Below are 27,970 nucleotides of genomic sequence, written 5' to 3'. Positions count from 1 at the left end.
GCAGATGACTGTGGCCTAAGAATAGCCCTTGCACAACCATAACCCTTGACCTAACACTTACTATTACATGAACCTTGGCCCTCTCAATAGTATAGATCTCATCACAAGCTCTTGCCATAACTCTGACCAACAGTACTTGATAAAGTAATGCACAGATATTCTTAGTAAAAAAATAACAAAAAAGCACATTTGTCAAAAGGTTTAATTTAGGCATACCATTAGAACAAGGGCAAGTTGTGATAGGCAGGGTAGGAAGACAGACCAAACAAAAATAGGAACCAGACTGCAAAAAACAGCCCCTTATACAAACGCACAGACCATGTCAGACATAACAAATGCGGTCATACCACATTAGTTAAATTTAGACAGAAAAAAAGAAAGAAGAAACATTTAAATTTGAAAACATCAAGCACCACGGTGAACTATAAAATAGTGGGGTAAGTTCACAAACTCAGAAAAGCCATGATGTTAATTAGACCTGACTGCCTAGAGTTTAAATACAATCAATTATCTCTTCCTACACACAACAGCATATCATTAAACAAAAAAAATACATAACTCTGAAAAGCCCAAACCCTAATAAACAACTTTTTAAAACCTCCTCTAGTGTTAATGTCTCTTAAAGATGAAAATGAACAAACAACCTCAGAGGTGCGCATGCTGTCACTCACACAGTCACTTCAGTTACACAAACCAGAACAGATATAGCACAAACATATTTCAAGAGAATTGTCACTGTGTTTGCAAAATGTAACTAGTTGTAGGTTCGGTTAGATTCATTCACTTCAAAGATACAGAAAGATACGTGTGAACCATCACGCAGAGAATAATTTCAAGGACACCATGTGGAGTTTTCCTCATAGTTATCTGCCTGCGTGAAAGTCAGAGTATCTGGAAGGATACTCATGATATAGTTCAATAAATCCAGCCAAAAGCTCATTTAAACCCAACAGCCCTGCAAATGGGAATCAAATTCTCCACGCTGGAAATTGATATTAATAAATATCATGTACAATCGGTGTATTTTAAGTGCATATTTTTACAAACAGATTCAAGAACAGCTGATTGCCATTTGAACACATGACTGATATTGTGCATAAACAACAAAATGGAATACAGGATATTGTAATATCTTGTTGCACTACACATTAACGGTATGAGGTATTAGAAATTCTACATGGAGGTTTTGAGGAGTCATTTTTATACTTTCTCCTCAAAATATATTTTGTGGGCTAAGAGAAGGAGGAAATGCAACAATGCGTTACAGATGAGAACAAGGTGAGGGACGCATAGAAAAACACATTTTTAAATGAGCCTTTTCTGTTTGGCTGCTCCAGAGATTTGGGGCTTTTGGTGGTGAAAGGTACAACATGCCATTGCCCCTCTATAGGAGATTGAGCTTGACAGGAAGCGAAAGGTTGTCAAGCTGTGTTTAGTCTTTTTTTTTTTTTTTTAAGTCTCTAAAACACATCACACTAAACCATAGTCTTTCTTTTCCACCTATAGCAGCTATGGAGTAACAGCAGTGGCTAGTTGGCGGCCCATGCCTCCAAATCCTTCATGTCATCCTCGTCTTCCTCTTGCTTCTTCTGTACTGTAAGAATAAACCACATTCATTTAATAGAGTAAGTAAGATTTTTCAATCTGCCTATAAATAAAGACTGAGGTAGCATATGCTACAATGTCTGACAATTACATTGACTTTTCAGTGTTTCATGTTGGGTATCGCACCAAATTATTAGTGTACATTTCTCTCTCCCTCCCCATCTCCACAGACAGTATTTTATAAACAAAGCATTGCAATGGTAAATTAAATTCCTGCCAGTGATCTTAAGAGATATTATCTAGCTTTAAAGGATGCTAAGCTTGAGTGGCTAAGCCAATATATCCATTACCTGCTGGTCTTGCAGGTAAGGATGTAGAGGGTACATTTGGCAGCGGTACATTCTCTGTGCTTGCGATTTCTAGCAGGTTTTTGTCTAGTTCCTCTTGTTCCAGTTCTTCCAATTCCGCCAAGAGATCATCCTAAACAAACAAATAAAACGTCATTAGGGGCTAGACATGTCTACATATCCAAAGAAGATAAGGATACATTTAATAACAACAACGATAGTAGATGACTGCAGTCTGATTCGATATGAGTCCTTGCTATCCGTGATCTTTGGGATGTCCCTACCCCATTGAAGTTGACATTTAAAATGGTTAAGGGTTGAAGTTAGGGTTCAGGGGAGGGACATACCAATGATACCGAATTACACTAACCCTTCGGTATGGAAAAATTGAGACATGCGCACTCAGCTTCTTAGCTTTATCTTACTTCATCAAATTCCTCTCCGAACCCTACGGGTTTAGAAATAGCGTCAGAGATTTCTTGTGCCAGCTCCTGCTGCTCTGTGATGTCCTGCATTAAGTCGTCCACTTTGTCTATGTCCCTGTGGAAAAAAAATTAATAAAACATTTAATTTGCAATGGACATCATTCATAGCAAATTCAGGAAAGAATAACAATGGCATTCTTAAAGATTTTCTAGCACAAGCCATTTCTGACATTACTACACCATGAGCTGCAATGATGAAATTCCCAAACATTTACATTGAAAAGAATTAGGAGATATGGAAAATGAAAATCAACCTTACAGCAGAAATTGGTGTTAGCATTTTATTACATTATTTAGAATGCAAAGTGCCTGTCACACGTGAAGTATTAAAAGAAAGTTGCATATTCTTCAGAAAGTATTCACACCGCTTTATTTTTACCACATTTTGTGTTACAGACGGAATTTGAGACGGATTAAATTGAGATTATTTGTCACAGATCTACACACAATACCCCATAATGTCAGTGGAATTTTGTTTGAACATTTTTCAGAATTAATATAAATGAAAAGCTGAAATGTCTAAATAAGTTCAGGAGTAAAAATGGGCTTAACAAATCACATAAGTTGCATGGACTCAGTAATAGTTTTTTTTTTGAATGACTACCCCACACATTCAATAATTGATTGAGGCTATACAGATAATTGTATTTCAAGCACAGATTCAACCAAAGACCAGAGGTTTTTCAATGCCTCGCAAAGGAGGACATTGATTGGTAAAAATAAAAAAAGCAGACATTGAATATCCCTTTGAGCATGGTGAAGTTACTAATTAGGCTTTGGATAGTGAGTGAGCATGTCTCACTACAAATATACAGGTGTCCTTCCTAACTCAGTTGCCGGAGAGGAAGGAACATGCTCAGGGATTTGACCATGAGATCAATGGTTATTTGAAAACAGTGAAAGTGTTGTGATATGAGAAAACAACATTGTAGTTACTCCACAATACTAACCTAAATAACAGAGTGAAAAGTGTTTGATTACCACGGGTTGAAAAACTCATACTGTCCAGCCTCAAGCAAAGTTAGCAACAGTCTGACGCAGGCGCAGCATGTAACTTGGGTTTTGTTTTGTGTGAAAACATGACGGAAGGCAGTGACAGCGCTCGTGAGATTTTTCAGCCTTCTAAGAACTAAATCTGAAGTGTGGTCATACTTTGGGTTTTACAAGAGTGCTGAGGGAAACTTAATCGAAGATGGTCACCCTGTCTGCAGGACATATTTAAAAAATAAAATAATAATATATATTATTTAAAAAAATAAATCACAGTGAAAGTGGGCAACAATTCAAATCTCTTGAGTCATCTTCGTGACCACCACCCACTACTTTATAGCGAATGCAAGGTAAGTTAACTTTTGGCTCAATGCATGATGTGGGGACTTCGGAATGGGGGAAAATGTCATGGTTTGTCTGTCTAACTTGTCAATAATGTAAACTGAAGCTTTCAGTGTTACCTAAAACACTACACGTTGTTCTGCTGCTGTATGCGTTGTGTGTCTGCAGACTCTATTCGCCCAATGCACACGATAACACGTTAGGTTTAGTCACCCAACCAACATATTTTGTTCATTTAAAATCCGGCAGACGTCGACTTGGTTGTTCCAACAGGAGAAACACTATACACTCCTATGCAAGACTCCTATGCAAGACTCCTATGCAAGACTCCTATGCAAGACTCCTATGCAAGACTCCTATGCAAGACTCCTATGCAAGACTCCTGTATTCATGTAAATTGTTGGGATCATTGCAATTACTATCACTGTCTACTTTGTATTTACAGTGCCTTGCGAAAGTATTCGGCCCCCTTGAACTTTGCGACCTTTTGCCATATTTCAGGCTTCAAACATAAAGATATAAAACTGTATTTTTTTGTGAAGAATGAACAACAAGTGGTGCACAATCATGAAGTGGAACGACATTTATTGGATATTTCAAACTTTTTTAACAAATCAAAAACTGAAAAATTGGGCGTGCAAAATTATTCAGCCCCTTTACTTTCAGTGCAGCAAACTCTCTCCAGAAGTTCAGTGAGGATCTCTGAATGATCCAATGTTGACCTAAATGACTAATGATGATAAATACAATCCACCTGTGTGTAATCAAGTCTCCATATAAATGCGCCTGCACTGTGATAGTCTCAGAGGTCCGTTAAAAGCGCAGAGAGCATCATGAAGAACAAGGAACACACCAGGCAGGTCTGAGATACTGTTGTGAAGAAGTTTAAAGCTGGATTTGGATACAAAAAGATTTCCCAAGCTTTAAACATCCCAAGGAGCACTGTGCAAGCGATAATATTGAAATGGAAGGAGTATCAGACCACTGCAAATCTACCAAGACCTGGCCGTCCCTCTAAACTTTCAGCTCATACAACGAGAAGACTGATCAGAGATGCAGCCAAGAGGCCCATGATCACTCTGGATGAACTGCAGAGATCTACAGCTGAGGTGGGAGACTCTGTCCATAGGACAACAATCAGTCGTATATTGCACAAATCTGGCCTTTATGGAAGAGTGGCAAGAAGAAAGCCATTTCTTAAAGATATCCATAAAAAGTGTCGTTTAAAATTTGCCACAAGCCAACTGGGAGACACACCAAACATGTGGAAGAAGGTGCTCTGGTCAGATGAAACCAAAATTGAACTTTTTGGCAACAATGCAAAACGTTATGTTTGGCGTAAAAGCAACACAGCTCATCACCCTGAACACACCATCCCCACTGTCAAACATGGTGGTGGCAGCATCATGGTTTGGGCCTGATTTTCTTCAGCAGGGACAGGGAAGATGGTTAAAATTGATGGGAAGATGGATGGAGCCAAATACAGGACCATTCTGGAAGAAAACCTGATGGAGTCTGCAAAAGACCTGAGACTGGGACGGAGATTTGTCTTCCCACAAGACAATGATCCAAAACATAAAGCAAAATCTACAATGGAATGGTTCAAAAATAAACATATCCAGGTGTTAGAATGGCCAAGTCAAAGTCCAGACCTGAATCCAATCGAGAATCTGTGGAAAGAACTGAAAACTGCTGTTCACAAATGCTCTCCATCCAACCTCACTGAGCTCGAGCTGTTTTGCAAGGAGGAATGGGAAAAAAGTTCAGTCTCTCGATGTGCAAAACTGATAGAGACCTACCTCAAGCGACTTACAGCTGTAATCGCAGCAAAAGGTGGCGCTACAAAGTATTAACTTAAGGGGGCTGAATAATTTTGCACGCCCAATTTTTCAGTTTTTGATTTGTTAAAAAAGTTTGAAATATCCAATAAATGTCATTCCACTTCATGATTGTGTCCCACTTGTTGTTGATTCTTCACAAAAAAATACAGTTTTATATCTTTATGTTTGAAGCCTGAAATGTGGCAAAAGGTCGCAAAGTTCAAGGGGGCCGAATACTTTCGCAAGGCACTGTATGTAAATTGTGCATGGGGACATTGCATATACTCAAATGCAACACAGAAGATAGACTGTGTGTGTGAACAATAATAATAATAATAATTATAAAATGTAACACCAATAATAATACATTTGCTATTCCCTTGTTTACAGAGTGGGCGTGCAGCAGACAAACTCAGTGAAAGGCAGGCTGCTTATGCACCCACATCAAAAAATGCTCAAGACCTCACTGCAGCCCTTTCATATTACATTGCAAATAATATGATGTCATTTCAAATTTTTGAGAGGCCAGGCTTTCTGAGGCTGATGAAGGTTGGCTGTGCCTCACTACAAAGTGAGTGCTGCTATGTTTATTTGTTGTTTGTTTACTTGATTTACTTGCGGTTGTGTTCTTTTAAACCGGCACTAGGGAAACTTTTACCTCTCATGGCCACATGGTGCCATCTTGAATGTTAATGTTATTATTTTAATGCTTATGCACACAGAAAGTGCATAGTGCTGCTAATTTTATTTGTTGTTTGAACATTCCAAGAACATTTTAACAATACAGCGATAATTCTGATAACCGTGATAATTTGTCACAATAATTGTGAGATTAAAATGTTCATACCGTTTCATCTCTACAGACTACAAAGGGAAACCCAGACACGAGCTGGCCAGTGACGCGAGCCTACCAGACGAGCTAAATACCTTTTATGCTCGCTTCGAGGCAAGCAACACTGAAGCACGCATGAGAGCACCAGCTGTTCTGGACGAGACTGTGTGATAACGCTCTCCGTAGCTGATGTGCGCAAGACCTTCTAACAGGCCAACATTCACAAAACCTCAGGGCCAGACGGATTACCAGGACGTGTACTCAAAGCATGCCCGGACCAACTGGCAAGTGAAATTTTCAACCTCTCCCTGACCGAGTCTGTAATACCTACATGTTTCAAGCAGACAACTATAGTCCCTGTGCCCAAGGAAGTGAAGGTAACCTGCCTAAATGATTACCGCCCCGTAGCACTCACGTTGGTAGCCATGAAGTGCTTTGAAAGGCTGGTCATGGATCACATCAACAGCATCCTCCTGGATATCCTAGACCAACTCCAACTTGCATACCACCCCAAAAGATCCACAGATGACCCAATCTCAATCGCACTCCACACTGCCCTTTCTCACCTGGACAAAAGGAACACCTATGCAAGAATGCTGTTCAGAGACCACAGCTCAGCGTTCAACACCATAGTGCCGACAAATCTCATCACTAAGCTAAGGACCCTGGGACTAAACACCTCCCCCTGCAACTGGATCCTGGACCTCCTGACAGGCCGCCCCCAGGTGGTGAGGTTAGGCAACAACACGCCTGCCACACTGATCCTCAACACTGGGGCCCTTCAGGGGTGTGTATTTAGTCCCCTCCTGTACTCCCTCTTCACCCACAACTGCGTGGCCAAACACGACTCCAACACCATCATTAAGTTTGCTGATGACACAACAGTGGTAGGCTTGATCACCGACAACGATGAGACAGCCTATAGGTCAGAGACCGGCCAGTGTGGTGCCAAGACAACAACCTCTCCCTCAATGTGATCAAGACAAAGGAGATGATCGTGGACTACAGGAAAAGGCGGGCCGAACAGGCCCCTATTAACATCGACGGGGCTGTAGTGGGTCGAGAGCTTCAAGTTCCTTGGTGTCCACATCACCAACAAACTATCATGGTCCAAAAACACCAAGACAGTTGTTAAGAGGGCACGACAACACCTTTGTCCCCTCAGGAGACTGAAAAGATTTGGCATGGGTCCCCAGATCCTCAAAGTTCTACAGCTGCACCATCGAGAGCATCCTGACCGGTTGCTTCACCGCCTAGTATGGCAACTGCTCGGCATCTAACTGTAAGGCACTACAGAGGGTAGTGCGTACGGCCCAGTACATCACTGGGGCCAAGCTTCCTGCCACCTAGGACCTATATAATAGGCAGTGTCAGAGGAAGGCCCAAAAAATTGTCAAAGACTCCAGTCACCCAAGTCATAGACTGTACTCTTTGCTACCGCACGGCCAGCGGTACCGAAGCGCCGAGTCTAGGACCAAAAGGCTCCTTAAAAACATTCTATCCCCAAGCCATAAGATGGCTGAACAATTAATCAAATGGCCACCAGACTATTTACATTGACTCCCCCCCATTTGTTTTGTACACTGTTGCTACTCGCTGTTACTTATCTATGCAGTCACTTCATCCCTACTTACATGTACAAATTACCTCGACTAAGCTGTACCCCCGCACATTGACTCGGTATCGGTACCCCCTGTATAGAGTCTCGCTATTGTTATTTGATTGTGTTACTTTTTATTTATTTTTTACTTTAGTTTATTTGGTAAATATTTTCTTAACTCTTTCTTGAACTGCACTGTTGATTAAGGGCTTGTAAGTATGCATTTCACGGTAAGGTCTACACTTCTATTAGGCGCATGTGACAAATAAAGTTTGATTTGATATTTCAGTTTTTTATTTTTTTATTCTAAAAACCTGTTATTGACTTGTCATTGAGGTATTGTGTGTAGATTGATGAGTGTGTAGATTTAATCAACGTAATAAAATGTGGAAAAGGTCAATGCACTGTATATAGTGTGTGACTTTATTTTCATATAGTTTACTCTCTGTTATTCAACACCTCTATAAACATTTGTGGGTGCATCACCTTGTGCTTTTTACTAGACAAATATGAAGTAGAACAATGTGGGCCTGGGTCAACAGAGGCACTCTGTTGCATTCTTGGAGGTGTGGGTGTGTGTGTCTTTCATGGAGCATTTGTGAAACAGAAGTGGAGGTGGCCCTTACATGTTTTCATGGGCTGCCTTCATGGCCTTGGCAGCAAAGCCCATGTTCTTCAGCACTTCGGTGTTGGTGTTGGCGTTCTCTAGCGCCTCCCTCTGGAACTCGATGGTGGACAGCGTGCCATCGATCTGGCCCAGCTGCTTCTCGTACCGCTTCTTTCGTTTTAATGCCTGCAGAGCAGCTGGATGCAAGAGGAGAGGAAGGAGAGACAACTGTGAGAGGATATGTGGGGTGGGAATACTAATGGAGCAGCATAAGCCTAAAGCACTGCAAGAGGAAATACAAAATATAACGCTGTTCATTTGAGTCGTTTAACTCTGTATTCACTGGGAGACCTTGTATAGGCTTACAATACGTATTTAATTGAGTCGAGACATTATCTGAAGTATCTTAGATGTGATAAGATGCTTTCACTGCATAGCTTGTAGATTTCTAGATCACATCTTACCTTGAACCTCCCTAGAACTAATTTCAGACATGGTTCAAATACCTGACTAAACTCAACAATATATACAGTTGATAGAATAATTTGTATGTTTAAGATGAAATGTGTTAGAGTCATAATCCAATAAGGTGTGTGACTAGGCCATTGTGTTACTATTTCGCAATATGAGCTGGGTATAGTTGAGACATTCAAGGACAACTGAACTGTCGACTTGTGATAACGGTAAAACTAATAACTGGAAAGAGGCCTCCCCACCCTAGGGAGGAGAAAAACAGTTAGAAATGTCTAGGCTTGCAGAAGATGATGAAACATGTTGCAGAAGGTTGATAAACGATGTATGTGAACTTTGGAAAAAAACAGCCCACCTAAAGAGAGGTGGAGTTTCAACTGATGCGAGTTCATTTCTGTGTTAATTTCTATTGCAGAATCTGAGACTTTGTCTAATTCTTTATTAACCGGAGATTTACGACCTCTGGGAAATAGACAAAGCTTGAGTGATAGTTGAGTTCAACCATTGAGATAGCAAAATTCTTGTGACAACAGTACTAGCCAAAAGTTTGGACATACCTACTCATTCAAGAGTTTCTTTATTTTTTAAATATTTTCTACATTGTACAATAATACTGAAGACATCAAAACTAGGAAATACCACATATGTAATCATGTAGTAAACAAAGTGTTATAAAATATCTAAATATATTTAATATTTGAGATTCTTCAAAGTGCCACCCTTTGCCGTGACAGCTTTGCACACTCTTGGCATTCTCTCAACCAGCTTCACGAGGTAGTCACCTGGAATGCTTTTCCAACCATCTTGAAGGAGTTCCCACATATGCTGAGCACTCGTTGGCTGCTTTTTCTTTACTCTGCGGTCTAATTCATCCAAAACCATCTCAAATGGGTTGAGGTCGGGTGATTGTGGAGGCCAGGTCATCTGATACAGCACTCAATCACTCTCCTTCTTGGTCAAATAGCCCTTACACAGCCTGTTTTGGGTCATTGTCCTGTTGAAAAACAAATGAGTCCCACTAAACCCAAACCAGATGGGATGGTGTATCACTGAAGAATGCTGTGGTAAACATGCTGGTTAAGTGTGCCTTGAATTCTAAATAAATCACATTGCCACCAGTAAAGCACCCCCACGCCTCCTCCATACACGGTGGGAACCACCAAAGGACAGATTTCCACCGGTCTAATGTCCATTGGTCGTGTTGCTTGGCCCAAGCATGTTTCTTCTTCTTATTGGTGTCCTTTAGTGGTTTCTTTGCAGCAATTCGACCATTCGCACAGTCTCGTCTAAACAGTTGATGTTGAGATGTGTCTGTTACTTGAACTCTGAAGCATTTATTTGGGCTGCAATCTGAGTCTGGTAACTAATGAAATTATCCTCTGAAACAGAGGTAACTCTGGGTCTTTCTTTCCTGTGGCGGTCCTCACGAGAGCCAGTTTCATCATAGTGCTTGATGGTTTTTGCAAATGCACTTGAAGAAGAAACTCTCAAAGTTCTTAAAATTCATTGACATTTCTTAAAGTAATGATGGACTGTTGTTTCCCTTTGCTTATTTGTTCTTGCCATAATATGGACTTGGTGTTTTACCAAATAGGGCTATCTTCTGTATACCACCCCTACCTTGTCACAACACAACTGATTGGCTCAAACGCATTAAGGAAAGAAATTCCACAAATGAACTTTAAACAAGGAACACTTGAAATGCATTCCAGGTGACTACTTCATGAAGCTGCTTGAGAAAATGCCAAGAGTGTGCAAAGCGGTTATCAAGGCAAAGGGTTGAAGAATCTAAAATATATTTTGATTTGTTTAACACTTTTTTGGTTACTACATGATTCCATGTGTTATTTCATAGTTTTGATGTCTTCGCTATTATTCAACAACGTAGAAAAAAGTACAACTAAAGAAAAAGCCTTGAATTAATAGGTTTGTCTAAACTTTTGACTGGTACTGTAGATTGTTTCTCTCTCTAATGTCGGAAGTCCGGTAGCCTTCACATGTAGATTGTTGTTTTTGCCAGCCAATCAGAGCGGCATTACTGTCAAAATTAGTTCCATGTGTAGAAAGTGAAGTGAGAACTCAATGCAAAATGGGATTAAAATTCAGGAACAAAAAATTTGCTCGCTAGCTACGTTAGCTCAGCTAGCTTCTCTAGGTTACTCGGATTTGATGTAGTCAGGCCAGGCATTGTCAAATGGGATGATAGATAGCCATGCCAATTTAATGTTATGTTGGCTACTGTGTCTCTCCCTCTCCTGTCCACTCTGCTCCACACACACACAAAACACTCCATCCCAGATATGTAAATTACTTAAGTAGAAATAATTGAAAGTACTAAAGTAGTTTTTTGGGGTAATCTGTACTTTACTATTTATATTTTGGACAACTTTTACATCACTACATTCCTAATGACAATTATATACATTTTTCCTGACACCCAGAAGTGGTCGTTTCATTTTTAAACGCTTAGCAGGACAGGAAAATGGTGCAATTCACACACATCAAGAGAACATCCCTGTTCATCTCTACTGCCTCTGATCTGGCACACTCACTAAACACAAATGCTTCGCTTGTAAATTATGTCTTAGCCAGGGCACGCTCCAAAACGATCCATCAATTTAAAAAACAAGAACATGGTGCAGTCTGATTTGCTTAATATAAGGAATTTTAAAATATTTATACACTTTTACTTTTGATACTTAAGTATATGCAAAACCAAATACTTTTAGACTTTTACTCAAGTAGTATTTTACTGGGTAACTTTCACTTGAGTCATTTTCTATTAAGGCATCGTTAGGCATAGCCTCTGCACGGGCTTTCAACAACATTATCTTTCGTCATGATTATGCATCCAATTGTAGCATAATCATGATAGGACAAAGGTTGACATCGCCCAACCCTAGTACATGATATCTTTAGGCAGAGGTAAGACCAAGTCACTATTATTCAAGTCACAAGCAAGTCTCAAGTCACAAGGTCCGAGTCTCAAGTCACAAGGTCCGAGTCTCAAGTCGAGTCCCAAGTAGGACAGGTCGAGCCTTGAGTCAAGTAAATCATACATTCTTAAGAGGAAGTCGAGTCACAAGTTCTAAGTCAAGTCAAGTCTGAAGTCAAGTAAAAAAAAAATTAAAAAATCTATATATGCAATGACTTGTTCAACAAAAAATATTTTTTGAGGCTATCAGACAGCCCTTTTCGTTATTTTGTCTTCAACACATTTTGATTCTGTGATTGTAAAATAGGGACCTGCATTCTGCATGAAATCAGCAGAAGGCAACGCAGGTTGACGTGCTCATTGTGTAGAGTCTTGGTAATCCAACGATGAAAGTTGATTTACCAAATATACACGTGCAATATCTCAAAATAAATAGCCTCTGTATTAGACTTAACATGTACTATTTGAACAGACACAGGTAGAGGGCAAGACTGCACAGTGTCCCCTTGAGAAACCAAATTGAATCTGTCAAACAGGTACATAAGCACTTAGCCCCTGCCAGGACCATACAATTACCCAATTACAACCAATACACTGATTCTACAATGTAAAAGGAAATTTCCACATACATTGGTACATTCGACTTAATCAGACTTAGTGATTATTAATTACATCAACATTAATACATTGAACAATCATTTTCTCTTATTCAAGGTACTGACTCCAAGGCTACAGCCTATTTCTATGCACACTGAGGCTTGCACTCCTATCACGCACAACCAGAATGACAGAGACATAGGACACAGCACTCCAATATAACCTGAGAAGTATGAACAAAGGAAACCATACATTAATTTAATTTAACAAAACTTATGCCTAATGAGTCTTGATCATTCATGTTCACAATAAACATTATGCCCACTCAGAGGGTAAGAAATGCTAGGCTAAATGAAAATGTATTGCATCAAACATGAAACAGAAATGTCTAACATGCTGGCCACAGCGTTTGCGTCGCGAGTAGAGGTCGACCGACTATGATTTTTCAACGCCGATACCGATTATTGGAGGACCAAAAAAAAGCCAATACCGATTAAATCGTTCGATTTAAAAATTTTTTTTACATTTGTAACAATGACAATTACAACAATACTGAATGAACACTTATTTTGACTTAATATAATACATTAATAAAATCAATTTAGCCTCAAATAAAATGTTCAATTTGGTTTAAATAATGCAAAAACAAAGTGTTGGAGAAGAAAGTAAAAGTGCAATTTGTGCCATGTAAAAAAGCTAACGTTTAAGTTCCTTGCTCAGAACACGAGAACATATGAAACCTGGTGGTTCCTTTAAACAGGAGTCTTCAATATTCCAAGGTAAGACGTTTTAGGTTGTAGTTATTATAGGACTATTTCTTTCTATACCATTTGCATTTCATATACCTTTTGACTATTGGATGTTCTTATAGGCACACTTTAGTATTGCCAGTGTAACAGTACAGCTTCCGTCCCTCTCCTCGCCCCTACCTGGGCTCGAACCAGGAACACATTGACAACAGCCACCCTCGAAGCAGCGTTACCCATCGCTCCACAAAAGCCCTCTGCAAGGGGAACAACCACTCCAAGTCTCAGAGCGAGTGACGTTTGAAACGCTATTAGCGCGCACCCCGCTAACTAGCAAGCCATTTCACATTGGTTACACCAGCCTAATCTCAGGAGTTGATAGGCTTGAAGTCATAAACAGCTCAATGCTTGAAGCACAGCGACGAGCTGCTGGCAAAACGCACGAAAGTGCTGTTTGAATGAATGCTTACGAGTCTGCTGGTGCCTACCACCGCTCAGTCAGACTGCTCTATCAAATCATAGACTTAATTATAACATACAGTAATACGAGCCTTAGGTCATTAATATGGTCGAATCCGGAAACTATCATCTCGAAAACAAGACGTTTATTCTTTCAGTGAAATCCGGAACCGTTCCGTATTTTATCCAATGGGTGGCATCCATAAGTCAAAATATTCCTGTTACGTTGCACAACCTTCAATGTTATATCATAATTACGTAAAATTATGGCAAATTAGGCAGCCCAAACTGCAAAAGCGCATTTGTTAAATCCTCCCCCGTTTGGCGAAGTTGGCTGTCTTTGGAAGATTTTAGATTTTAGATTTTTTCGCGAATACGCACCGCATCGATTATATGCAACGCAGGACACGCTAGATAAACTAGTAATATCATCAACCATGTGTAGTTAAATAGTGATTATGATTGATAGATTGTTTTTTATAAGATAAGTTTAATGCTAGCTAGCAACTTACCTTGGCTTCTAATGCATTCGCGTAACAGGCAGGCTCCTCGTGGAGTGCAATGAGAGGCAGGTGGTTAGAGCGTTGGACTAGTTAACTGCAAGGTTGCAAGATCGAATCCCCGAGCTGACAAAGGTAAAATTCTGTCATTCTGCCCCTGAAGAAGGCAGTTAACCCACCGATCCTAGGCAGTCATTGAAATTAAGAATGTGATATTAACTGACTTGTCTAGTTAAATAGATAAATAAAAGGTGTAATATATATATATATATATTTTTTTAAATCGGCCAAATCGGTGTCCAAAAATACAGATTTCCGATTGTTATGAAAACTTGAAATTGGCCCGATTAAAACCGATTAACCGGTAGACCTCTCGTCGCGAGCGTTACAAAATAAACTTAAACATACATGTTATTGTCAAAGACCCCAGCCACCCCAGTCATAGACTGTTCTCTCTACTACCGCATGGCAAGAGGTACCGGAGTGCCAAGTCTAGGTCAAAAAGGCTTCTCAACAGTTTTTACCCTCAAGCCATAAAACTCCTGAACAGGTAACCAAATGGTTACCCGGACTATTTGCATTGTGTGTGTCCCCCCCCCCCCAACCCCTCTTTTACGCTGCTGCTACTCTCTGTTTATCTTATATGCATAGTCACTTTAACTATACATTCATGTACATACTACCTAAATTGGCCCAACCAACCAGTGCTCCCGCACATTGGCTAACTGGGCTATCTGCATTGTGTCCCACCACCCGCCAACCCCTCTTTTACGTTTCTGCTACTCTCTGTTCATCATATATGCACAGTCACTTTAACGATACCTACATGTACATTCTACCTCTATAAGCCTTGCTACTCTTTTTTCAAATGTCTTTCTACTGCGGTTTTATTTATTTCTTTACTTACCCACACACACACACACAACTTTTTTTTGGCACCATTGGTTAGAGCCTGTAAGGTAAGCATTTCACTGTAAGCTTTACACCTGTTGTATTCAGTGCACGTGACAAATAAACTTCGATTTGATATTCAATTATTGCGCCAATGAGCGTCTGTGTTGCCAAGAGCTAAAATAGAAGTCAGTCGTTCATGTAACTATGAAAGTTAGATGTCAATCGCCATATAAAGTCCAAAGAAGAAAAAGCCTGGAAGGAGGAGATGACTAGAAACGATTCGGTTGACCGTGTTATGTGTGGATTAATTGTCGGAGCAGAGGACCTTGTGCATTTCAGGTAAAATAACAACTGCAAGCTAGCTAGCTAAATAGCCATAAATGTTTAATGCTTTTTGACCTGTCCCCAAATGAATATAATTGGTTCAGAGTTTGTTTTTGATATTTTAACCTGTGTGTCGTGATTGTGCTTGGTGTGGGGGGACAAAATCAATTTGCGCACGATGTCATGCGGCCGGTTGGGGTACTACAGTGTAAGTGTTGCAATAAATGTTAAATCAAATCAAATTTATTTGTCATGTGCTTCGTAAACAGGTGTAGACTAACAATAATGTACAGAGAAAAAAAAGAGAAATAGAAAAGTAATAAATATACAATGAGAAATTATAACTTGGCTATATACATGGGGTACCAGTACCGAGTAGATGTGCAGGGGTACGAGGTTACGGAGAGGGAATGATGAAACGCTAGCAATTATTGTAGGATTAGATGGAATATACACTGATACAATATACAATATACAATATATACAGTGTACAAAACATTAGGATCAGCGTACTAATATTGAGATGCACCCCCTTTTGCCCACAGAACAGCCTCAATTTGTCGTATTCCATAGGGATGCTGGCCCATGTTGACTCCAATGCTTTCCACAGTTGTGTCAAGTTGGCTGGATGTCCTTTGGGAGGTGGACCAGTCTTGATACAGTGCCTTGCGAAAGTATTCGGCCCCCTTGAACTTTGCGACCTTTTGCCACATTTCAGGCTTCAAACATAAAGATATAAAACTGTATTTTTTTGTGAAGAATCAACAACAAGTGGGACACAATCATGAAGTGGAACGACATTTATTGGATATTTCAAACTTTTTTAACAAATCAAAATCTGAAAAATTGGGTGTGCAAAATTATTCAGCCCCCTTAAGTTAATACTTTGTAGCGCCACCTTTTGCTGCGATTACAGCTGTAAGTCACTTGGGGTATGTCTATCAGTTTTGCACATCGAGAGACTGAAATGTTTTCCCATTCCTCCTTGCAAAACAGCTCGAGCTCAGTGAGGTTGGATGGAGAGCATTTGTGAACAGCAGTTTTCAGTTCTTTGCACAGATTCTTGATTGGATTCAGGTCTGGACTTTGACTTGGCCATTCTAACACCTGGATATGTTTATTTTTGAACCATTCCATTGTAGATTTTGCTTTATGTTTTGGATCATTGTCTTGTTGGAAGACAAATCTCCGTCCCAGTCTCAAGTCTTTTGCAGACTCCATCAGGTTCTTCCAGAATGGTCCTGTATTTGGCTCCATCCATCTTCCCATCAATTTTAACCATCTTTCCTGTCCCTGCTGAAGAAAAGCAGGCCCAAACCATGATGCTGCCACCACCATGTTTGACAGTGGGGATGGTGTGTTCAGCTGTGTTGCTTTTACGCCAAACATAACGTTTTGCATTGTTGCCAAAAAGTTCAATTTTGGTTTCAGCTGACCAGAGCACCTTCTTCCACATGTTTGGTGTGTCTCCCAGGTGGCTTGTGGCAAACTTTAAACGACCCTTTATTGATATCTTTAAGAAATGGCTTTCTTCTTGCCACTCTTCCATAAAGGCCAGATTTGTGCAATATACGACTGATTGTTGTCCTATGGACAGAGTCTCCCACCTCAGCTGCAGATCTCTGCAGTTCATCCAGAGTGATCATGGGCCTCTTGGCTGCATCTCTGATCAGTCTTCTCCTTGTATGAGCTGAAAAGTTTAGAGGGACGGCCAGGTCTTGGTAGATTTGCAGTGGTCTGATACTCCTTCCATTTCAATATTATCGCTTGCACAGTGCTCCTTGGGATGTTTAAAGCTTGGGAAATCTTTTTGTATCCAAATCCGGCTTTAAACTTCTTCACAACAGTATCTCGGCCCTGCCTGGTGTGTTCCTTGTTCTTCATGATGCTCTCTGCGCTTTTAACGGACCTCTGAGACGATCACAGTGCAGGTGCATTTATACGGAGACTTGATTACACACAGGTGGATTGTATTTATCATCATTAGTCATTTAGGTCAACATTGGATCATTCAGAGATCCTCACTGAACTTCTGGAGAGAGTTTGCTGCACTGAAAGTAAAGGGGCTGAATAATTTTGCACGCCCAATTTTTCAGTTTTTGATTTGTTAAAAAAGTTTGAAATATCCAATAAATGTCGTTCCACTTCATGATTGTGTCCCACTTGTTGTTGATTCTTCACAAAAATACAGTTTTATATATATTTATGTTTGAAGCCTGAAATGTGGCAAAAGGTCGCAAAGTTCAAGGGGGCCGAATACTTTCGCAAGGCACTGTACACATGGGAAACTGTTGAGTGTGAAAAACCCAGCAGCGTTGCAGTTCTTGACACTCAAACCGGTGCGCCTGGCACCGACTACCATACCCGGTTCAAAGGCACTTGTTGGATTCTAGCTTGAAATATATACTTATTCATGTTACTATACTTGAACTACTTTACATGTATAATGTTATTGTCAAATCTCATGGATCCTATGGAGAGGGCCAAAGGGTAACAGTCTGGTTTCAGTCACTGATAAGGTTTGATAGCCGTGGATTAGGGAGGAGTGAGGAATGTGGGCCGAGGTCATGTCAGATGAAGTGACAAGGAACAGTTCTATTACACACACCACCTAAGTTTCTGCCTAGCAATAGAGACGTATTGGCTTTATAGACGAGCAAGGAGGAGACTCAGCCTAATAGGAGGGTATAAATACTTGTACTGATGGAAACAGGTCTATGTATTTTCAGCTGTTTGACCCAGTGGGTAAATAAACTTGGTTTCAGCTTTGACTAGTTGTCCGTTAGTTTTTCCCTCTGTTTGTCAAAACCTAAAACACTTAAATATTTTGTCTTGCCCATTCACCCTGAGTGTCTCAATTGTCTCAAGGTTTAAAAATCCTTCTTTAACCTGTCTCCTCCTCTTCATCTACTCTGATTGAAGTGGATTTAACAAGTGACATCAATAAGGGATCATAGCTTTCACCTGGTCAGTTTATATCATGGGAAGAACATGTGTTGCCGCCTTGGGTTATCTCAAGTTCAAGTTCGATGACCAAATAACTGAACTAAATATTGTTCAGAAACAAGAATTGGCAACGTCACTAAAGTTCAAAACATTAAGAAAGCACAAAGGTTTTGGGCTAAAGGGTGAGTAGTCATTTCAAATAGAAATATATCATATTCTTTGACGTTCAACAGATGTACAGCCGTTGGCAGGAAGAAACTCTCCCAACTGAGTTTAAAAGTCTCCCATTCAATGGTGTTTTCTTTCAAGTTGTGGGCACAAAGACCTATTTTGCCACCATGGGAAAGACACTCGACAAACAAAAGCCAAAGATAAATATATGCCAAGGCGGCATAAGTTCAAAGACAGATCACTGTAATTTATAATATACACTTTTATAACATTCATTTCATTTTAATAATGTTGCAGTACTAACAATGGAAGTTTCCCCTTACACTGTTAAGAGTCCTGAGTGTCGAGAAAGGTGCCATGTACAGTGGGGAGAACAAGTATTTGATAACCTGCAAAATCGGCAGTGTTTCCTACTTACAAAGCATGTAGAGGTCTGTAATTTTTATCATAGGTACACTTCAACTGTGAGAGACGGAATATAAAACAAAAATCCAGAAAATCACATTGTATGATTTTTAATGAATTAATTTGCATTTTATTGCATGACATAAGGATTCGATACATCAGAAGAGCAGAACTTAATATTTGGTACAGAAACCTTTGTTTGCAATTACAGATATCATATGTTTCCTGTAGTTCTTGACCAGGTTTGCACACACTGCAGCAGGGATTTTGGCCCACTCCTCCATACAGATCTTCTCCAGATCCTTCAGGTTTCGGGGCTGTCGCTGGGCAATACGGACTTTCAGCTCCCTCCAAATATTTTCTATTGGGTTCAGCTCTGGAGACTGGCTAGGCCACTCCAGGACCTTGAGATGCTTCTTACGGAGCCACTCCTTAGTTGCCCCGGCTGTGTGTTTCGGGTCGTTGTCATGCTGGAAGACCCAGCCACGACCCATCTTCAATGCTCTTACTGAGGGAAGGAGGCTGTTGGCCAAGATCTCGCGATACATGGCCCCATCCATCCTCCCTCCCCTCAATACGGTGCAGTCGTCCTGTCCCCTTTGCAGAAAAGCATCCCCAAAGAATGATGCTTCCACCTCCATGCTTCACGGTTTGGATGGTGTTCTTGGGGTTGTACTCATCCTTCTTCTTCCTCCAAACACGGCGAGTGGAGTTTAGATCAAAAAGCTATATTTTTGACCACATGACTTTCTCCCATTCCTCCTCTGGATCATCCAGATGGTCATTGGCAAACTTCCGACGGGCCTGGACATGCACTGGATTGAGCAGGTGGACCTTGCGTGCACTGCAGGATTTTAATCCATGACGGCGTAGTGTGTTACTCATTTCTTTAAGACTGGGGTCCTTCCTTTTTTTTTACTAGGCAAGTCAGTTAAGAACAAATTCTTATTTTCAATGACGGCTGGGAACGACAGATGTGTACCTTGTCAGCTCGGGGATTTGAACTTGCAACCTTCCGGTTACTAGTCCAACGCTCTAACCACTAGGCTACCCTTCCTCATAATCAGTGATACCCCACGAGACCTTGCATGGAGCTCCAGACCGAGGGTGATTGACCGTCATCTTGAACTTCTTCCCTTTTCTAATAATTGTGCCAATAGTTGTTGCCTTCTCACCAAGCTGCTTGCCTATTGTCATGTAGCCCATCCCAGCCTTGTGCAAGTCTACAATTATATCCCTGATGTCCTTACGCAGCTCTCTGGTCTTGGCCATTGTGGAGAGGTTGGAGTCTGTTTGAGTGTGTGAACAGGTGTCTTTTATACAGGTAATGAGTTCAAACAGGTGCAGTTAATACAGGTAATGAGTGGAGAACAGGAGGGCTTCTTAAAGATAAACTAACAAGTCTGTGAGAGCCGGAAATCTTACTGGTTGGTAGGTGATCAAATACTTACAGTGGGGCAAAAAAGTATTTAGTCTGCCACCAAATGTGCAAGTTCTCCCACTTAAAAAGATGAGAGAGGCCTGTAATTTTCATCATAGGTACACTTCAACTATGATAGACAAAAAGAGAAAAAAAATCCAGAAAATCACATTGTAGGATTTTTTATGAATTTATTTGCAAATTATGGTGGAAAATAAGTATTTGGTCACCTACAAACAAGCAAGATTTCTGGCTCTCACAGACCTGTAACTTCTTCTTTAAGAGGCTCCTCTGTCCTCCACTCGTTACCTGTATTAATGGCACCTGTTTGAACTTGTTATCAGTATAAAAGACACCTGTCCACAACCTCAAACAGTCACACTCCAAAATGCACTATGGCCAAGACCAAAGAACTGTCAAAGGAAACCAGAAACAAAATTGTAGACCTGCACCAGGCTGGGAAGACTGAATCTGCAATAGGTAAGCAGCTTGGTTTGAAGAAATCAACTGTGGGAGCAATTATTAGGAAATGGAAGACATACAAGACCACTGATAATCTCCCTTGATCTGGGGCTCAACGCAAGATCTCACACCGTGGGGTCAAAATGATCACAAGAACGGTGAGCAAAAATCCCACAACCACACAGGGGGGCCTAGTGAATGAACTGCAGAGAGCTGGGACCAAAGTAACAAAGCCTACCATCAGTAACACACTACGCCGCCAGGGACTCAAATCCTGCACTGCCAGACGTGTCCCCCTGCTTAAGCCAGTACATGTCCAGGACCGTCTGAAGTTTACTAGAGAGCATTTGGATGATCCAGAAGAAGGGAGAATGTCATATGGTCAGATGAAACCAAAAAATAACTTTTTGGTAAAAACTCAACTCGTCATGTTTGGAGGACAAAGAATGCTGAGTTGCATCCAAAGAACACCATACCTACTGTGAAGCATGGGGGTGGAAACATCATGCTTTGGGGCTGTTTTTCTGCAAAGGGACCAGGACGACTGATCTGTGTAAAGGAAAGAATGAATGGGGCCATGTATCGTGAGATTTTGAGTGAAAACCTCCTTCCATCAGCAAGGGCATTGAAGATGAAACGTGGCTGGGTCTTTTAGCATGACAATGATCCCAAACACACCACCCGGGCAACGAAGGAGTGGCTTCGTAAGAAGCATTTCAAGGTCCTGGAGTGGCCTAGCCAGTCTCCAGATCTCAACCCCATAGAAGATCTTTGGAGGGAATTGATAGTCCGTGTTGCCCAGCAACAGCCCCAAAACATCACTGCTCTAGAGGAGATCTGCATGGAGGAATGGGCCAAAATACCAGCAACAGTGTGTGAAAACCTTGTGAAGACTTACAGAAAATGTTTGACCTGTCATTGCCAACACAGGGTATATAACAAAGTATTGATATAAACTTTTGTTATTGACCAAATACTTATTTTCCACCATAATTTGCAAATAAATTCATTAAAAATCCTACAATGTGATTTTCTGGATTTTTTCCTTCATTTTGTCTGTCATAGTTGAAGTGTACCTATGATGAAAATTACAGGCCTCTCATCTTTTTACGTGGGAGAACTTGCACAATTGGTGGCTGACTAAATACTTTTTTGCCCCACTGTATGTCATGCAATAAAATGCTAATTAATTACTTAAAAATCATACAATGTGATGTTCTGGATTTTTGTTTTAGATTCCGTCTCACAGTTGAAGTGTACCTATGATAAAAAATTACAGACCTCTACATGCTTTAAGTGGGAAACACTGCCGATTTTGCAGGTTATCAAATACTTCTTCTCCCCACTGTAAGTCCATTCAGTTATTATTTAATATTTTGCCATCTTCCATAGCTTGAAGAACATGCTTTTGTACAGAGACGGAAACTGGTTAAAAAATACCAAGGTGGACTGCAGGGCTATAATAAACGTCGCCCACATTATCTACTTTCCTGTTTTGAAGCAATACTTCGGGATTTTGGTAATGAGGCCCTTTTACTACTTCCCCAGAATCAGATTCATTTTTATGTCACTGCATGCGGTTTGAAGGAAGTTTCTAACTAGTGCAATTGCTAAATAGCGCCTATTGAGGATAGTATATTCTGGCTGGGGGAGTTTTGTTAAGAGCCCAAATCTCTCATTCTGAACGTTAAAACGCATCAGTTGCTATACAGTTTTGGAAACATAAGGAACATATTTCATATCAGAGAGAAACAATTTTCTAAAAACAAAAAAAGGTTAAAAATGCACTATGCAGAAATCACTCAACTATTTCCTGGTTGCTAAAATTCTAATAGATCGCCTAATTCCAGTTTATGTGACAAAACAATCAAGTTGAATGTAGAGAATGATTGTACCATCTAAACCACTGTGAAATATATTTTCAGCTGTTTGAAGCTGGTGTACAAAACCGAAAGTAAAAGATGCAAATACAAAACAGATATATAACTAAAATGTCTATTTGTATTCGGGCCAGGATGCAAACAAGTTACATATTGCAGCTTTAAATTACTACAAACCTTTATTTATTATTTATTTTACCTTTAATTTAAACCGGGAGTCACCATTGAGGGGTCACAAGGGAGCCCTGCATATACAATTCAAATTCATCTTATATCAGATACAATGTAAAACAAACTAAAATACAGCACATCACAAATTTTCAAGAAAAAAAACCCATACAATTCTCAGTACTAAAGTCCCAAATCAATACTTTAAATTCCCAAATGGCACCAGAAAATTGAATTGTAATGTATTTTCTAGTTGGTTCCAGCATAAGGTGCATTAAAATTAAAAGCAGATTTACCTAGTCCAGTGGAGACCTGAGGAACCTCAACCCTGTGAATGTGTTTAGCATCTCATGTTTTTATACTTTAACAACAAAGTTGGATAAGTTTGAATCTCGTGAAGTAGAGCCTTGTAAACAAAAAGGGAATAATTAAGTGATTTAAGGGACTTTAATGAAGACCAGCCAACCTTTAGGTACAGGATGCAGTGGTGAGTATTTCAAATGGCGCTATGGTAGAAGGCATCCAAAGGTTTAAGAGTAGTGACTGCTGCAATCTGGTAAAGGATGTCACCATAGTCAAGAACTGGCAGGAAAGTTGACTGTGCTCTCTAAATAGCGGGAAGCAGATTGAAGCAAGATAAAAAAAAAAAGATGAAAAAAGAAATGTTTTAAAGTCCACTTTAAATCTTAGCTTTTTAACTAGCTCATCCATATGTTTTTTAAATATTAGTCAATACAAATGCCCAGATATTTATAGCTGGGGACCCGATCGATGGGAGAACCATCCAATGAATAAATATGTAGTCCATCTGAAAAATGTTTGGGAGAATTAGAAAACAAAATGTATATAGTCTTTACCGCATTAAGTACAAGTTTTAAACAAACCAGTGTTTTCTGTTAGAGCTGCAATCTGAGCTTGTTGCCTAACATAGCTTGGTCAATAGTTGGGGCCATGGCATACATACAGTCAGGTCCATAAATATTTGGACATTGACCAAGTTATTATTTTAGCTGTCTACCACAAATAATGAATATGAGGGTATTTACATCCAAATCAGATGAACGGTGTAGGAATTACAGCACTTTGTACATGTGCCCCCCTTTAATTAAGGGACCAAAAGTAATTGGACAATTGGCTGCTCAGCTGTTCCATGGCCAGGTGTGTGTTATTCCCTCATTAGTTAATTTACAAGTAAGCAGATAAAAGGTCTAGAGTTAATTTCAAGTGTGGCATTTGCATTTGGAATCTGTTGCTGATAACCCTCAAGATGAAGTCCAAAGAGCTGTCACTGCCAGTGAAGCAAGCCATCATTAGGCTGAAAAATTAAAACAAACACATCAGAAAGATAATTGATTTGGCCACACATAATGTTTCTACTATTTGGTACATTCTTAAAAAGAAAGAACACACTGGTGAGCTCAGGAACACCAAAAGGCCCAGAAGACCATGGAAAACAACTGTGGTGGATGACAGACAAATTCTTTCCCTGGTGAAGAAAAGCCCCTTCACAACAGTTGGCCAGATCAAAAACACCCTCAAGGAGGTAGGCGCATCTGTGTCAAAGTCAACAATCAAGAGAAGACTTCACCAGAGAAAATACAGACGGTTTACCACAAGATGTAAACCATTGGTAAGCCTCAAAAACAGCAAGACCAGATTAGAGTTTGCCAAAAAACATCTTTAAAAGCCTATGGACAGATTTTTTTTTTTATTTTTTTTATTTTACCTTTATTTAACCAGGCAAGTCAGTTAAGAACAAATTCTTATTTGTGGGTTAACTGCCTGTTCAGGGGCAGAACGACAGATTTGTACCTTGTCAGCTCGGGGGTTTGAACTCGCAACCTTCCGGTTACTAGTCCAACGCTCTAACCACTAGGCTACCCTGCCGCCCCAGGTGAGGCAAAGATCAACTTGTACCAGAATGATGGGAAGAGAAGAGTATGGAAAAGGGAAGGAACTGCTCATGATCCGAAGCATACCACCTCATCTGTGAAGCATGGTGGAGGTAGTGTTATGACGTGAGCATGTATGGCTGCCAATGGAACTGGTTCCCTTGTATTTATTGATGATGTAACTGCTGGCAAAAGCAACAGGATGAATTCTGAAGTGCTTAGGGCCATATTATCTGCTCAGATTCAGCCAAATGCTTCAAAACTCATTGGACGGCGCTTCACATTGCAGATGGACAATGACCCGAAGCATACTCCGAAAGCAACCCAATACTTTAAGGCAAAGAAGTGAAACGAAGGCGAAACGCCCAACGAACAAGCAGGAACTGAAGACCGCTACAGTAAAGGCCTGGCACAGCATCAACAGGGAAGAAACCCAGCATCTGGTGATGTCTATGGGTTCCAGACTTCAGGCAGTCATCGACTGCAAAGAATTTGCAACCAAGTATCAAAAACAATTTAATTTATTATTGTTAGTTTGTCCAATTACTTTTGAGCCCCTAAAATTGGGGGGCTATGTATAAAAATGGTTGTAATTCTTACACGGTTCATACAGTAATTTTGACAAAACCCTTACATTAAAGATGAAAGTCGACACTTTAAGCACATCTTGATCGTTTCCTTTCAATTCCATTGTGGTGGTGTACAGAGGCAAAATGAGGCAAATTGTGTCACTATCCAAATACTAATGGATCTGACTGGGTGTCGTCTGCATACATTACCGATTACCACTTTGCATTTGGAACGGTTAGTTTAATTATACCTAATAACCAAATCCTTGATGATCACTAGATAAAATAAAATGTCTCTCCTCTTCCCCTGCACACACATCATCACACTGTCTCTCCTCTTCCCCTGCACACACACATCATCACACTGCCTCATCTGATTGGTCGTTTAACGTGAACCGCAAGCCGAAATAAACGTCATCATACTCCTTGAACAGATTGGTTGAGTAGGCAGGCCTTCTGACTTTGTGGCTGTGGTATCTAGTGACGACCATTTCTATTGGAGAAGCAGTTTCTGCATATCTTGATACTGTATTGCAGGGGTTGGCAACCCAGTTGCTGGAGTGTCGCAGGTACTGCAGGATTTGTCCCGACTAGAATTGATCAGTTCAGTGATCGATTAATAATCAACATACCTGGTCTCAAGTGGCGCAGCGGTCGGTCTAAGGCACTGCATCTCAGTGCTAGAGGCATCACTACAGACCCTGATTCGATCCGGGGCTGTATCACAACTTGCCGTGATCTGGAGTCCCGTAGGGCGGCGCACAATTGGCCCAGCGTCGTCCGGGGTAGGCCGTCATTGTAAAATAAGAATTTGTTCTTAACTGACTACCCTAGTTAAATAAAGGTTAAATAAAAACGTTCCACTCAAAACCATGAAGTGCCTGTGGAACTCTTGGACTAGGGTTCCCTACCCCCACTATACCGTCTTTGCTTGAAGTTAGCTAAATCCATTACATTTGTACGATACAGCCTATTGACTTTGTGGCTGTGGTACTTCGTTCTTCCTGTGAAGTTGTTGGATAAAAAACTAGCCAGTTAGCTAATCATACCGCGTTCACGTGCTAGTCGGAACTAGGACATTTCCGTCTTGGAAACTCGTTTTAGAAACACGAGCTCCGAGTTCCCCGGTTGAAGGTTCCAGAATCAACTATTGCTATAGTATAAGAAGCTCTGCGCAAATACAACGTTCATTTTAACTAGTCTGGAGGTTCCGAGTTTAAGATAGTAGTTGAACATGGCATGATAAAACCGTATTTCTCATAGATCTCACCTCTTTTATTTTTTGTGCCATTCTTCTTCGCAGTGATGAGTTCCTGGTCAATCTTTTTCTCTAAAAAGTCCTGTTTCTTCGTCAACATTTCCTCAGTGTCTCGAAGTCGCTGGATCGCCTCCTGAGGGCTAGCAGATTTCCCACCTTTACCTCCAGCGCCAAATAACTTCCCCAACAAAGACATATTTGCGCTGAATAATAACAGCAACTGATATTACAAATTCTATAGCAATTAACAGGATTCAACTAGTCTCGTATTTTCTCTCTCGCTGTCACTCGCCCAGCAGAGCTGCTGTTGTTGTTATTTCTTCTTCCTCTTTCCAACCAGGCCTCGTGATGTCAGCACGTCACCAGGGCGTGGGTCAATGACGTAGTGAGAGGGAAAAAGTTAAATGTTTCACATGTTCCTATGTTAATGATCCCTTCACAGTATTCCTCCAACAGAAAGAAGATCACTGATCTGCCAGTATGGGTACACATCTGCATTACACATGGATTACTAATTTGTTACTTTTATTTTAATTGTTTTACTTATCTATTTTTTTTTACTCAACACTTATTTTTTTTAAATGCATTGTTGGTTAAGGACTTGTATGTAAGCAATTTCACTGTAAGGTGTTGTATTTGGCGTATGTGACAAATACAATTTGATTTGATTTGATGCAAAAGCTTATAGACCTATAGACCCTGTTGCAATAGCGATTTTAGCATGCAAATCTTGATGTGGCAATAACAACAAATATTAAGTGGGATGCATGCCAGCAAAGCCACAACACTAAACAATACATGAATTGCACTATAACGACAAACGGTGCCCACAAACTGTTAGGGCCTACATAAAGCTGTCCCAACATCTTAGCACTGCTACACCTTGCTATCAGCAGAGTTTTGTCTGGCAGCGAAACAGTTCATCCAGCCTCATTTACTGCCTTTAAAAAAAGCATAGCTGAATGGTTAACTTGCTTAAACAAATGTGGTTTCTAATGACAATTGAGATGTACAAACTATGGCATAAGGGGGATGACAAGCGGATAAGAGGCTACCTGTAATTTCGATTAAGACATTAATGGGTGAGCTAGGATGGACGTTGTCAATATAACTATTTTTTTTAGCACTTTTGAAATGTACAGCGACAGAATTCAGAACATGGGTCGTTCTTACAGTGTTCTCCCTGTACACCAAGTCAGAACCATAGGATGAATAAAGAGGGCATATAAGCAGACAATGAGAGCTCTAACAATATGTGATGATTACACTTCTCTAAAATAGGTTATAGGCTACATGTGCACCATC

General features: G+C 40.4%; 1 protein-coding gene and 1 long non-coding RNA gene across 3 annotated transcripts in view; both read right to left on the bottom strand.

Annotated features, from left to right (window-relative positions):
* Positions 1 to 27,970, bottom strand: part of LOC149982494 (uncharacterized) — a 493,843-nt gene that overhangs the window by 9,992 nt on the left and 455,881 nt on the right. The window lies entirely within an intron of this gene.
* On the bottom strand, positions 189 to 27,047 carry LOC110527643 (charged multivesicular body protein 4b). 2 transcript variants are annotated; one of them, XM_021609051.3, is made up of 5 exons: positions 26,678 to 27,047; positions 8,588 to 8,765; positions 2,318 to 2,432; positions 1,896 to 2,025; positions 189 to 1,594 (listed from the first exon to the last, which is right to left on the bottom strand). In XM_021609051.3, the coding sequence occupies exons 1-5, from the start codon at positions 26,859 to 26,861 to the stop codon at positions 1,530 to 1,532; spliced, it is 672 nt and encodes a 223-aa protein (XP_021464726.1). In that variant the 5' UTR covers positions 26,862 to 27,047; the 3' UTR covers positions 189 to 1,529. The 2 variants fall into 2 exon arrangements, with proteins under 2 accessions (XP_021464726.1, XP_021464727.1); XM_021609052.3 differs by having other exon boundaries at positions 26,040 to 27,028.

Source organism: Oncorhynchus mykiss, chromosome 7 (genome assembly GCF_057628025.1).
Source record: "Oncorhynchus mykiss isolate SJ-2025 chromosome 7, ASM5762802v1, whole genome shotgun sequence".
Classification (NCBI taxonomy): domain Eukaryota; kingdom Metazoa; phylum Chordata; class Actinopteri; order Salmoniformes; family Salmonidae; genus Oncorhynchus; species Oncorhynchus mykiss.
Note: the sequence above shows the minus strand (reverse complement) of the source record. Positions and strands in the feature narration are given on the sequence as shown.